Source organism: Alosa alosa, chromosome 14 (genome assembly GCF_017589495.1).
Source record: "Alosa alosa isolate M-15738 ecotype Scorff River chromosome 14, AALO_Geno_1.1, whole genome shotgun sequence".
Classification (NCBI taxonomy): domain Eukaryota; kingdom Metazoa; phylum Chordata; class Actinopteri; order Clupeiformes; family Clupeidae; genus Alosa; species Alosa alosa.
Window position 1 is genome coordinate 16,874,841 of NC_063202.1, and position 14,520 is coordinate 16,889,360.

The 14,520-nt window shown below is 47.3% G+C and overlaps 1 protein-coding gene across 2 annotated transcripts in view; it reads left to right on the forward strand.

Annotated features, from left to right (window-relative positions):
* Window positions 1-14,520, forward strand: part of adamtsl3 (ADAMTS-like 3) — a 106,324-nt gene that overhangs the window by 1,724 nt on the left and 90,080 nt on the right. For both annotated transcript variants that reach the window (XM_048262925.1, XM_048262926.1), the window contains exon 3: window positions 10,347-10,466. In XM_048262925.1, the coding sequence (XP_048118882.1) occupies window positions 10,347-10,466 (120 nt within the window). The remainder of the gene's footprint in view (window positions 1-10,346; window positions 10,467-14,520) is intronic.

Below are 14,520 nucleotides of genomic sequence, written 5' to 3' on the forward strand. Positions count from 1 at the left end.
TGACCAGAATACACTGAAACCTGAGCCCACCTTTTAATTGTGAAGTTGGATAGTTTCCTCAGGGCAGGCAGGCAAGCGAGAGAACTCTCTGATCTTTTTATGGACTGAACAGACAGACGATGGAGTTGAAGTTAGCACCAGGTACTGGTGGGGCATGATTGCGGTCCAGAGTGCAGAGGATAATATTTCTGTGGGATACTCCTGTCGCCGTTCTGTCATCTTTTCCACTGACATGGATTCTCAAGCATGTGGCAAATGTCAGTTTGAAAATTGGACTGTGTGCCTATGCAGGGTATAGACTTGCTGTTCTTTCCACGTCGACTGCCTACCTAGGCTGATTGCTGGAGAAAATGGTGATTTCGCTATACCTGATGGGAAAGTTTGTTATGCTATCACTGCATTGTGCTCGAACAAAGAAAGAGACATTTCTTTGAAATAGTACTTTGCTCCCTGGCCTAGATTTAAAAAAGGGATTTCGCAAGTATGCTCCACAACTCTCACAATAATCTGTAAAGATAATATTTGCTCTCCCCTCGCTAAACATTTTGTCTTGATTTATGTCCATCTGAGAGTGGCCCACAGGGCTGTTAAATGGGCTGTGAGTTTCAACAACGAAAAGCAGCACCAGTGTCAAGACAGGTGTTTCCAATATCACTTTCCCACCCTCTCCATTCATCTGGACTAACAATTTGCACCTCGCTCCGCTCTTTAACCCCCTCCTCCTCCCCGAGCTGCCCCCTCGCCACTCCGCTCCTCTCCTGTCCTCTCCTCCACCCCACACCTGCAGAATCTCTTTCACCGGGCCCCACCTGTGGCGGGAGCAGGCTTCTCTGGAGTGGAGACAAATCACCCCTGTAGAGAGGCTCTCCCTGGTTTCCTCAGGCCAGAGTCTGTGCTGGTTCAAGCGCAAACACTCGAGCAGCGTTAAAGCACACATTTGTGCCATGGCTTTGTGAGTGCTGTAGCTTTTTTTCACGGTCCCCCAGGACTAGAAGCATATGGTGCTTTTGTTTGAGACTTTAGATTGCTTCACGTCTCAAACTGTCCATTGGGATGGCCGCTTCGCTTCCACCTCCTGAGCTATAGTGAGCGAGCACCGCTGGCGAGTGACCCAACCGACTCAGAAGAGGCTGTCAGGGCGGCTCATGTGCTTGAGAGATTTCTGCAGAGAGCTAACAGGGGCGGCCCTCATTCACACCCTCCCACCCAGGATTCCTTTAGCCTCCTCAAGACCTTTATGTTTAAACCTGTTGGACACAAATCTCCCAGGAGGAGATTTGTCTCTACCCTTTTATGGACAAACTCAAAGGGAAATGTCATGGAAAATAAGGACATATTGCGAGGCAGAGTCAGGGCAGATAAGGTCTGAAGTGGCAGGTCACGCTTGGCTTGTTGCATGGATTATGACAAGCAGATGTTGGATTAGCCCCTCTGTCTGATTTGCTTTTATTATTTGCAGTTTCTCAAGGGGTTCCTCAAGGGGTTCCTTAGTGTTAGAGAATCCCAGACAGATTTCTTGCCTGGAGATCATGGTGACTTTTGTGGTCTGCCCCATCCTGTATTGCATTGTGGTTATTTAGCAACCCCACCCCCCACCCCCCCCAATGTCTCACTAGTGCAAAGATTTTCAGTCAACTCCCTGTCTTCAAGGTTCCCTTTGGTCAGAATAATAATTGAAGCTAAGAAACACAAAGTTGCCATCTCTCTGTGGAAGAGTTTTACAAGTAATTAGGGGGAATTCTTGTGTGAGCTGCACAGTGATCAACACCTTGTCTCAGTAGCACAGGGAATCAGGTCACTCAGTGCGTATTAAGCAGGCCAAGAAAGCCTCCCTTCTCTTTTGTCAACACTGGCACAAACACCGCGCCTGCATGTCAGCAACCCTTGGGGTCAGGCCGAGTGTGTGTGTGTCTGTGTGTGTGTGTGTGTGTGTGTGTGTGTGTGTACAACCTACCAGGGCTGTAATGTTCGGCATGGTGTGAAGATCTTCGTGGAGGTGTCTGGGAGCTGGATGAAAGTGTGGGCCTGGCTGTTGTTTGAGCAAGGGGGAGAAACGGTGGCACAGCCTCGGCGTGTTTGAACAGCTGTCACTTAAAATAGAGCACGGGGCAGGAGGAAGTGCCTCGCTCGAGGCATGTCCTCTGGGCAGGGCTAACAGGAAGGAGAGGCAATGGGTGTGCTGGCCGCTCCACACAGCTTGGATGGGGCCGCACTGGTAAACCAGAATTAGCCTATTAGCGTAGTGAAACACCCCTGGTAAACACCAAAGCTGTGCGACGCAAGTGTTCTGTATAGGTGAGAGGCTGAGGAATCCAATGTGGAACTCCATTAATGGTGTGCTTATTCAGACGTTGCGTGATTATAGTGCCAGCCTCAGCATGAGACTCCGTTGGTCGGCCTCTCCACAGCCCAGGCACAGGACATGAAAGGAGCGCCGCTGATTGAGATTATTTGTGGTCCACAGAAACACCACAAAGGCCGAAACTCGACTCCTCGGAGATGGACATTATCTCGGGTTTATATCAGGGTGGCTATATGCTGTGGAACTCCCTCTACAGTTAGAGGGCTCGTTGTATGGCAGGGCTTTGATTTCATCATGCAAAATGCACTCGTATGGGAGCGTGAGCCAGAATGTGGCTCACTTTCAGTGGACTTCCCCAAAAGTTGATTTTTGTCAGTGATAGCAGCTCCTCAGTCCTCTGGAAGTATACTCCCAATCCCAGCCATTGCCATGATTTTAGCAAGTGTTAGACCAATGGACCAAATGGGAATTTAACCAGGAGAAGAATGTGTTGAAATAATGATTTTTTGACTACACATGTGAAAGGGCTTTGTGCCTTGTCATTATTTATCCACAGTTTGACATATGTTTATTATTCAGTTGTGGGTTCATTAGTGGTGGAATGTCATTAACTGTGCAATTCAGATCCTGCTCTTTTTGAGTTTCACGTGTGCCTTTTATTAAGTTTCATTCCTCACTTTCCTTTAGCGATTAATTTAAGCCACAATATTTGCAGAAGGCAAAGACAGGTCCGATGCTCTGCATCTCTCTCTTCTATTGGAGCACCCAACACCACAGCTGCAATTTTACAGATAAAGCCGTGAATCATTTGTAACATATCAATATGTTTCTTCAGAAAACAAAGGCTCGAGAGACCAAGAAAATAACAAAGACGTACGTATAAGAGAAGCACACATGGCTCACATCAAGCTCTAGGCTCTTGTACTGCACACACTCATGCATGCACACGAGCACACACACACACACACACACACACACACACACACACACACACACACACACACACACACACACACACACACACACACACACGCACACAGAGAGAGCCTGCTCGAAGATGCTCGAAGCCAGGCTGTGAAGCTCGCTCTCACTCTCCTGCTTTGCCTGCTTCAAATCAAACAGAGCTGACAAGAGTCTATTAGTCATTAGTAGCACAAAAAAGACATCGAGCTGCACACACATCCTTGCTCACGCGTACACTCAGTGTGACCGTGAGTGAACCAGGAGTGAGACTTGACTTGCCTGCGCTACTCATCTGTTTGCTTAGTGTGATTTTGTTATGCCATTGTGATCTCGTCCGCGTACGAGGCAGTCGGATGAGATAGGCCGATAATCTCGCGGCATCTTTACCTTATCCACAGCTGCAGTGTCTACATCACGGAATCTGAGTTGAGAAGATGTGTGAGCTTTTGTTGTGGGGGGGTGTGTTATTGTTTAGTGAGAAAATATTGGCCGTGGTTGACTGCGTCGTAACCTAATTTGGTCGGTATTGCTTTGGCTTTATATGGTGGTGAGGGTGCAGTTCTGCACCTCGTGCCCTTAAAGGTTCACTTGCTCTGGCTCGGCTCCAAAGTCAGCTCGCCGCTTCAGCCAGAGGTTAAAAGATCACTTATCTACCTTTCTTCACAAACGTTTACCTTCTATCCCCTTGCTCTATCGCTTGGAATCTTTCACTCTCTCTCTCTCACTATATGATGTATCTCTCTTCCTCTCTCTTTCTTTCTCTCTCCCTCTCTTTTTCACTATATGGTGTATCTCTCTCCCTCTCTCTTTCTCTCTCTCTCTCTCTCTCTCTCAATCTTGCTCAGGGCCCATGGTGAGGCCAAGGAGCTGGTCAGAGGTTGAGTGAAAGGCTCTTTCATAGACAGTTACAGTGTGGCCATTCACTCTCCACTGCTGTAAACAGAGAAGCCTCTTCGGCACGGTGCGTTCTGCCAATCAGCTGGACGCAATCATTTCTCGGCCTCTCTCCCTGCTCTCTCTGATTTCCCTATCAAAAAGGCCTCAGAGCGAGCAGCGATATGCATTTTTAAAGACGCTGTATGGACCCCGAGCACATTGGTGCTGTGTAGGTAGTCGTGGCAAAGGTAGACTTTAAAGCCAACCATATACTGTAGGATTCCATGCTTTTTTTAAATAAAAGATAACAAATTATACTTTAGTCTTAAATCTTTAGAAAACATGAAATGACTGAAGCTTGTGTGTTGTTTTCTATCTAACTTTATTTCACTTGATTTACAGATGTGTTTTTCTTATCCAGCAGTAGTTTTATATCCCTGTTTTTGTTATTTGGTTATTAGATGGCTGCCTCTGTGCAATATGTTTCCCTCTCCGGCCCGCGTGTTGCATGCAAATGCATTTGGATGTGAGATGCTGCTGCTGGCGCTGCCTGCCACTGTTCGCACAGCGGGATGCAGTCGTGATTTGCAGTCTGTGGTTGGGGGTCGTAACTCGTAGCCGGTTTACAGCCTCCTGGAGGCAGCGCGCTGTCCGGAGCCCCCCTATCTAACCTGGCAGTTTGTGGGGGAGCGGGAGCCGGGCCTTCTGATTGCCATCAGATATGATTTCCATCTTGTGGAGGCCCTGTAGCGTCGGGGTGTGGGCTGGGAGACCAGGCCGGGGAGGAGGGCTGTGGTCACCACCACACTACTTTTGTTCTGCGTCTGCTGCTTTTGACTTAACCTTGATGAACATTGTATAATCACACACATGGGCTCATCCTCCAGGACATGCTGTAAAAGCATTGTTTATCATGAGCATTTGAAAAAAAAAAGAAAAAACAAGGCTTTTTAGTTAGAGCGCTGTGCACTGAGCTCTGTAGCCATTGCCATGATTAATTAGTTTGGTTTGCTTTTTTGGTGTGTTTTATTCAAATAAGCAAATGTTTATTTCTGAGGTGAGCCAGTGGGAGAAATTAATTTTCTGGCCGAGGCTTCTCACCGCCCTAGCTGTGGGTAGCCTAATGTTTTGGCCACTTTATTATCGATGGTGAGTCATGGGCAACACGCGGCATCAGAGAGATTTCTACAGGCGGAGTCAGAAGTGGCTCAGTGCAATTTTCACATCCCCTGTTACACATCCCATTTCTCTCACAGGAGGAAGAGATGAGAGCACTTCCCTGTGGGGAGCTGTGATTTCACTTCCTCTGGAGAATATTACTGTCCATGCAGTGATTCCAAGAAGGAAGCACACTCTCTCTCCCTCTCTCTATCCCTCTTTCACTCTCTCTCTCTTTCTTTCTTTCTCTTTCTATTTCTCTCTCTCCCTCTCTCTTTCTTTGCCTTGCTTGCTCTCTGCCTCTCTTTCTTGCATGCACACACACACACACACACACACACACACACACACACACACACACACACACATACAGACAAACCCATGTACTCATGCACACAGGCATTGTATCTTACAAAAACGCACATTTACACACATGAACTCAAACAAGCACACTCTCACAGGCATATACTATACACAGGCCCAGTCATATACACACTCACATGTAGAAGCATATTCCCACACATACACACGGCAGGGACAGATGGTGGACATGTCTCTTTTTTACGAGGGTACTTCATAACTGCTCCATCCACTGCTCCCGATCAGTCGTCCAGAATACTGGACAGGATTCAGGGCTCTCCTGCCAAGCATAATACGATATTAAGGAGACGTATATATCTCTCTCTACCTTCACCTCCTTCTCCTCCTCTCCTCTCCCTCTCTCCTTCTCTCCTCTCCTCTCCTGCTCCTGCTCCTTTACTTTGGGTGGTATTGATGTTTTGAGTTATGGATGAAAGGACCATTAAACGTAAGGCCGTAAATCCAACTCTACCCGCTGGGCTCCGAGTCTAGAACCCCCCCTCAGGTTAGGGGAGAGGAGAAATGCGGAAGCCGTTGCTGGCGACTTCACACACAGCCCAGAGGACAAACGGATTAGCTGTCACTGTAGCGTCCCGACAGCTCTCTCTGACCGACAGGGTCAATCTGACGGCTGCCGCCGCTGCCACAGACTCCTGGAAGTGGAGCTTGGCGCATTTTCCTGTGAACGAGGCGTCAATGTTGTCACCTCCAGCTGCCCCCTGACAGGCCGAGGGGCAGGATTAGGGAGTGCACCGTGTCTGTGTGATGTAGGATTGCACCTCTGCCCTCGGCTCCTACAGCCCTCGAGTGGACGGTCTATAGATTACACATCTGTCAGCATGACACCGGGTCTGATTGAAGCTGTCAGTGGCACTTTCTCTCGCTCACTCTTCTCTCTTTACTCTCTTTCTCTCTCTCTCTCTCTCTCTCTCTCACTCTCCCTCTCTCCCACACACATACACCTACAGTGGTAAGAGCCTCAAATGTCCTGTCAAGCAGCTCATGTTGTTGAGTGCCTCTTAATTGTTTCAGGAAGTGAGCTGTGTTTATTTGGAAGTGAGAGTGTTTCCAGCGCCTGTGAGACACACGGCCAGGCTGATTGCGTCGCCCCTGGGCTAGTGCCGGGAGTATGAGAGGGTGCTGCTGCTACAGGTGTCGCGCTGATAAACCTCCCCCTCGGTCCAGAGCACTCCTCCATTCCTGATCTCCCCTTTCTCTCTGCTGCCTTCATTTCATTTTCTCTCTGTTTTTGTCTCTGTTTTTTTTTTAATGCACCAATTCTAAAATGCATTCAGTCATGGGGAGTTCAATTAAGGCGGGGTGGGCTGTTTTAAATCCAAATATTGTTTTCGAGAGAATGGCCCAGTCATGGACACAGAGGGTGGGCTGGGGAAAAGAGTGTGTGTGCGTGCGCAGAAGGTTAGTCGGGGACTGGCTGGGGGTAGATACACTATTTCCCCTGTCTGGCTGGAGTTGGAGTAAATCGTGAATAAATGTGTTATGTATGCTGCCTGACTGCTCGGAGAAAATAGGCTTTCACACAATAAGATCAAAGAAGGGCCTCCTGCCTCAGACACCTGGCCTCTCCCGGCTAGACGCGCCGTGCCGCGCCACGTAACAAGCCAAGCAGAACAGCTGACGGGCTCGCCCCAAAATCAGCCCCACTCAGGAGGGAAGTCTTAATTGAAACTTGAAGGCCTGGAGCCTTGGTGATAACTTGGCTTGCTCGCTTCGGTTGCGCTGGGATATGGCAAGCCCAACGTGTCATCTGTTTGCGTAATCCTTTCCCCCCCCCCCCCCCCTTGCACCCCCTTACTGAAATGACTTAATGTCCCTCCAGTGGCGGCAAGTAACAGCAGCTTCTCCGCGCCCTCAGAAAGGGGCAACGTTTGCCCAGACGCCTGGAGAAGGTGCGTAAACTCAATTAGCGATCGGACAGACCATCCTGCTCTCTGTGGCTGGTCTGGGCCCGTTACGGCTGCCGGCGAAAAACGTCTCGGTCGCTGACTTCACAGCGGGGGAATGCGAGCAGAGAGCTCGACCCAGATGTGGGACAAAAGCTCTCCCGGCGGACAAATGACCCGCTCTGCCAAGGCTGACAAATCGCTGGGCTCTCCACTGCTCCACAGAGGTAAAGGCATGCATTATGTAAACGGCAGACCTGGCCAGACCCTTGTGCACACTGGTCCCAAGAGCCAGATTTTGTCTCGAAGAATTGAGACATTTTTTTTTTTTTTTTTGCTTTGGGCATATGGCACCTTTTCACCTCCTATCCCCACTGCAAGACTTCATGCCACGGATTTGTATTTTTTTATTTAGCTCAGTCGCTGCTCTGGAAACACTATTGCTAATAGAAAACACTGTGTACGTGTACAGAGTGGTGCACACCTGTGCGCGTGCTGTAAATGTCCCTGGCTCTGCGCTCCTCTCAGCTGAAATGACAAGCACAGGCGCTGCTGTGCTATCCAACGAGTTTACACACAGAGTCCTTTCTGGGCCACGAGGCTCCAGACTTCACACAGAGCACACCAGTCCAAACCCCCTTCACCACAGATGGGACGTTACCGCAGTGGCCACTTTGATCATTCAGACAGTGTGCCCCCCGCCCCTCACACACAAACACACACACACACACATGGAGCTTATTGTGAGATGGGTTGGGAGGGAGGAGGTGTTGTTATGTCAGGCCTCCTGGTTTCCATTCCTGATGAGTGCTACTGGGGAGTCCCTCTCTCTGCTGCTGTGCTGACTGGAGGGCTTGCATTGGTCAGATAGGTGTCAGAGGAGTGAAGAATGCCGCCGTAGCTTCCAGGTGTCATCAACGGAGAGACGAATGGCCTGCTTGTTTTTATTTCCTTTCCCGAAATACTACTAGGGAGTGGGCTCTTTGTCAGGGGCGGATCCCAGCGCTGGGGCGGGGGTGGGGGTGGGGTGGGATCAGATGGAGCTTGTTTAGGCTGAGCAAGAGTCTGGGTGGAAGTTTGCAGGGGGAAAAACGTGTCTGGCTCTCCCAAGAGGAGGAAAGGAGGGCATGAGGCTCAGGCCTGTCAGCTGGTAGGCCACCCCATCACCTCCCCACCCTCCCTGTCTCTAAAGCCCCGGCCCGGAGTCTCCCACCACACTCCAAGGGACAGAGGGCCCCAGATAGCATCCTCTCGACTTTATCACAGAGCCACGACCCGCACCTGGAACAGAAGGCGGCCGCGGCCCCAGTGATAGCAGGGGCTGTTAATTCAGGCCTGTCAGTGGGGGGACAATGTCACTGATGAAAGCAAGCCGAGGTCTAATGGAAGCATGTGCCAGGCAGCCTACTGGCCCTCTGAGCTCTAAGTGCTTTTAAAAGCCTGTGCCAGCCAGTGCTAAATGTATTCATAGACACCAGTCGCACGTCTTCTACACCACACTACGCTACAGACAGAAAGAGAGTAGAGAGAGAGAAAGAGAGAGAGAGGGGAAGAGAGAGAGAGAGAGAGGAAGGGAGAGAGAGTGAGTGGAAGGGAAGGTCGCCTTTTTTGTGTCTGTGTGAGTGTCGATGCCAGAATTTTTTGGTGCTCATTACAAATGCCTGATTGTATTGAGTGCAGTGGAGGAAGTTCACTCCCTTGAGCTGGTGCGTCTCTATTTCCCTCCCTCAGTACTTCCATTAATTATTAATAGCCGTGAGCTGCGTGGGCCCGGCTTGGTGAATCACCTCCTGAGTAACCGTTAGCACAGCTCGGTCATTGTTCGAGGATTATTGTTGTTTGGGGAGTGTGCGCTTTGACATAACTTGATTTCTCCTCTGTGAGAAGGAATTTCATTCTGGAAACCAAGCATTGTCAAGTTCTTTTTGTTTTATTCCTGTGTTTTCTGCTCAAAATGTTCTCCTGAGTGGAATCTAGTCAGTAGGCTCATGATGAAATAAACTGTCAACTGTCCTCAGTAGATTTATTTGGATTATCGAAGACTAGCCCTTCTCCCTGCGCGCCACGCACTGCAATAATCACAGGGCTGGTAAAATGATTTTTACTGGCTCTTTTGACGACACATGCTGGGTCCAGAATTTTGGCTTTACTAATGAATATTGGAGCGATTAATGCTATGATTTATGGGCTGTTGCAGCGGACTGACTTTATGCTCTTGGACAGGGACCGCATGCAGCTGAGCAATGCACTCAGCACATCTGCACTGTGCGTGCAAAAGCCAGATATACGTCCAATGCAATGTGCCGCCTCTCCAGCGCAGTGAGTGCGTTTCAGGGAACCACAACAGAGGCTTGTTGTGATTTAATGCAAATAAGGGTTGGAGTCTGGACACATGGACTGTGTCATATGTGAAGTTGCAAGACGCTTTGCTTATACGATCTCCATTCACACACACACACACACACACACACACACACCCACCCGTGTGCATTTGAGTGCACATTCTTGCATGCACTTTTGAAACTCCCTATCATCGGTTTTATCAACACAGATTCAAACCTTATGTTTCTGCAGGCTTCATCACTAGCATGTCCAAGCAGATGATCGTCATATATTCCATCATGTGCTATTTGTGTTTGTTTTTGCCTGAGTTTCTTTAGGAACCCATTTAAGCATAAACAAGTCAAATGTCTGCAAATGTCTCAGCCGTTCGATGATGTCATTTCGTTCTTTTCGTCATTTTCTCTATTCCTCTATTTTTTGTTGTTTGTTTCCTGCTGCAGACGGGAGCGAGCCAGTCGCAAACGGCCTACTTCCTTCCTGAATTTGCGCTGTCGCCCCAGGGAAGCTTTCTGGAGGACACGACTGGGGAACAGCTTCTGACCTACCGCTCCGACGATCAGGTGAGCAAAGCTCTCTACATCCAACCCCCCACCACTCCCCTCCACCTAAAAAAGCAGAGCCACCACTGCACCCATTCCGTCATCTCACTGCCCCCCTAAAAAACACACACACACACACACACACACACACACACACACACACACACACACACACATACACACGATGGATGGCTAGTAGGGTGGCACAGTAGGCAGAAATTCTGTGCAAACAAGCAGAACAGGGCCGCCCCTGAGGTCGCCCCAGCGCTGACGCCATCTTGCCCATGCAGCCCTGTGAAAGCCTTTTGTTTGGACAGACGGAAAGTGACAGCCTTGCTGACAGCTCCGAGCAAGATCAGATCGCCACGTCGGGAGAGAAATCACACCGCGCTCCTCTCTCTTCCATCAAAAAACGTTCGTTGATTCACCGCCTCGAACGCCCCCAGAGTGTTAGGTATCAAAGGCAACCCGCAGATGACAGCCCGTGCTGTTCGGAAAATGTAGTTAATGGCTTATTGATCTGCACATGGCTATTCTCTATTTGCATGGCGGTTATAGATGTCTGGTGACCCCAGTGATACATTCTCTTGGTAGCTCTGCCAGGCGTGCTCTCTGACAGCGTTAAAAATACTGGACAATAGTGTCATTGTATGAGCGGAGAGAGTGGAAGATGTTGACTCTCCGCTGCTTCTTCCTGCACAGTCCATTCTCTCTTTAAGGCCAGACCAGGCTGCTGATTTATATAGCGCTCACTATGAGAACATTGCAGTGTGTGTGTGTGTGTATATGTGTGTGTGTGTGTGTGTGTGTGTGTGTGTGTGAAGGGGGTGGGGGGGCGTTGATACAGGAGAGACTGAGACTCCAGAGAGTAAGCTGGAGTTTGAGTCAGTGGGCAGATGTGGTCCCTCTGCTTTCTCTCTCCCTCCCTCCCTCTCTCTCTCTCTTTCTCCCTCCCTCCCTCTTTCCCTCACTCAAACACACACACTCACACTTACACAGATGAGTGTGTGAGTGGGTGTATTGCGTAGAGTAGATGTTGGAGCTCGAGCGTTTCACCCATTAAATGAAACACAGATGATCATTCAGAAGCCCAAAACAATGCGTCCTAAGCAACGCAGCTTTTCTGTCCTTGCAGATTTGCAACGAGGTGTGAGGCTGAGTCTTAATTAAATTTCAGAGATTGGTTTGCGTAATCTCCCCAATGTGGAAATATATCTGAATTTGTTTGGTTTATTTGGCTTTCAGAAAATGTCATTATTGGAGAAATCGTATAGTCGTAGCTAACTAACTGAGCCCAACTTCACAATGATACCAGATGGGCCTCACTGCATGCTTATGACTTTGACTAAATTTGTCTGTGAATTTCAAATATGCAGCAATGGGTCTGAGAAGCATACTAAACCGGAGAAAGTGATATAAAGAGATATAAATGGATTTGGAGGGCTCTGTGCGAGTTTTACTAGCACAAAGGAATGGAGATTTCCTTACAAAATCCCCAATTTCTGTGGCATAACCTTGTGCCAGCGATGGAACCTTGTGAAATGTGAAACAAGTGTCTCTCTACTGCAGTGCTGGCCAGCTGCACACTGAAGAAGACGATCTATAAGCGTGGCTAACGGAGCTTCCGTCATTTATTAACAAATTATTAATTTCTGTTCACCCATTAGATCCTCCAGTGAACGACGCGCAGTTAAGGGTGTGTTGGCTTCATCAGCAAAAACCGAGCAGCGTCGGGGCAATTTCCAGCAGCCTCTCAGTACTAGGGCTGGGCGATATGGCTGAAAACTCTATCACGATATAAGTGTTTCATATCAGTCGATATAGATAATTATTGATTTTTTAAAAACAATCTATTTCAGATACTGTAAGGACCAGAAGGGGGAAAAAATTCAATTTAAACATTTCTATTTTAAACTTAACCTTCCTCTGATTTTAAACACCAGTTATCAATCAAAGCAAACAGGGAAAAGAAATAGCAACATAATCATGAAAAATACTCAAATAAATAAATGTGCACATAAGTCTGAATGAAAAGCAGCACTGCTTGAAACCTGGAAATACTGTAAACAAATTAGCTTAATTTGCTAGTTTATCATAGTCTACTGGTTAGACTGTTCAGTTTCCCCACGTGTGTTTAAGTTTCAAATGAATACTTTTTCTCCTTGGGACAGGCCCGTTTGAGTCTTGGAAAATACTTTTCCATTTGCATCGCGATTGAGATTATTAGAATTTAGCAGTCAATTTGAATGCAACAGTTTTGAACAAATTCGTGTAGCATGCTAATGATGCTAATAGAATTTAATAGCAATTTAGCTATTATAGTTTTCTTGCACGATTGTGAATGGATTACATGTGCATGATGAGGAGGGATGCGCCTGTTGAAAGGGAGAGAGAGAGAGAGAGAGTGCACGGGGCAATGACTCATTGAGAGTCTGTGTTGAGGTAGGCCTACAAGGGCTGGGCGATATATCGGTATTACGACTACGACCGATATATTTTTGAAAACGATATGTAGTTGAGACAATATCGTAATACCGGTATTATGTCAAATAATGGGCCATTTTATCAAAGCCATTTGGTCTTCTGTGTTCAGACCATTCAGATAGCCGCAGCTCTGCTCAACTGTGCCCCTGCGTGTGCACGTTCTCCCTCGCAACACTACAAACTTTCAAACATGACGGACACTGAGTCAGATTTTGTTTACCTTGATCAGAGGATGCTGATGCCTATTCTGTCGGCACATCAACGGCTAGACGAGAATTCTCGTTGTGAAATCAAAATTCCACTGGAGCTCCAAGCGGTTTTGTAGGCTACATGCAGATTTAAGTTACAACACTCTTTACAGCTCTTCGACTCACGGTAAAATGTAATTTTTGGTACATAGCCTAGCTAATTTAAATACACTGATGAATGCTTGCGTTTAGCGATATACAGTAGCAGATCTAAAGTCCTCAGGGAGACAACCTAGTCGCTGATTTTATTAAGAGGATATGCACGCGGGGACTCGCGAGCAGTTAGGGTCATCATTTTTTATGATTCCTGAAACCCCATTCAATCATGCATAGGGATTTTTCTTACGAACCGGAACATGCAAAAATGAACGCATACAAAACGACGGTAGCGTCTATCACACTCTTGATGACTCAGTTACGTTGTTTAAGTAGCCTAATTGTTTAAAACTATTTTTGTGGTTGATAGCAACATAGGCTACATTTGCTTGTCATCTAGGCCCTATCAAACCCTTATGGGTAAAAAAAACTGCATTGTGTGACAAAACTGTAGGTTTTTTAATATTTTTGTGCCCAAAATATTGCATTGTGCAGTACAATGTAGGCTTGCGTTGTCAGTCAGGGTCAACTTTTGGTCTTTTGTTATTTGCACAGCTTTATCAGAGCAACTGTAGCCTATGCCTATTGTAGGCCTATGTTAATGTTTACACTTTTTTGCACAGCTGTGTTAGAGCAGTCTGAAATCATTCTAATTAAAGCTGGTTGAGTGAATACGAAACACTTAGCTCTCTCTGTTTAAAATATCGATATCTATCGTATATCGCAAATCAGCTCCAAAATATATTGTGATATCAGTTTTGGTCCATATCGCCCAGCCCTATTCCTTGTGCAGTTAAATATTTACAAACAGGAATGTGCTGTGTAGCCTACTTTTTTTCTTATTTGCACAGCTCTATCTGTATGCCAATTGGTTTATTATATTGGCTTTTAACGGTAGCGTTTTGTGTTACCTTTATTGTCGACCGAATATTGTTATTTGCACAGCCCTCAGAGCAACTGTATGCCTATTGGTAGATGTTATTGTTTACACCTTTTTGCACAGCTCTGTTAGAGCAGTCTGAAATGAATATAATTAAAACCGGCTGTGTTGTCATAATTGTTGTGTTGAGTGAATATATGAAGCACTTCGCTCTTTCTGTTTGAAATATCAATATCGTATCGATATCGGATATCGCCAATCAGCCCCGAAATATCGGGATATAAGTTTTGGTCCATATCGCCCAGCCCTAAGGCCTACTTCTATAGCCTACTCTGGTAGAGTTGCACATGCTACAATGCAAGCTATA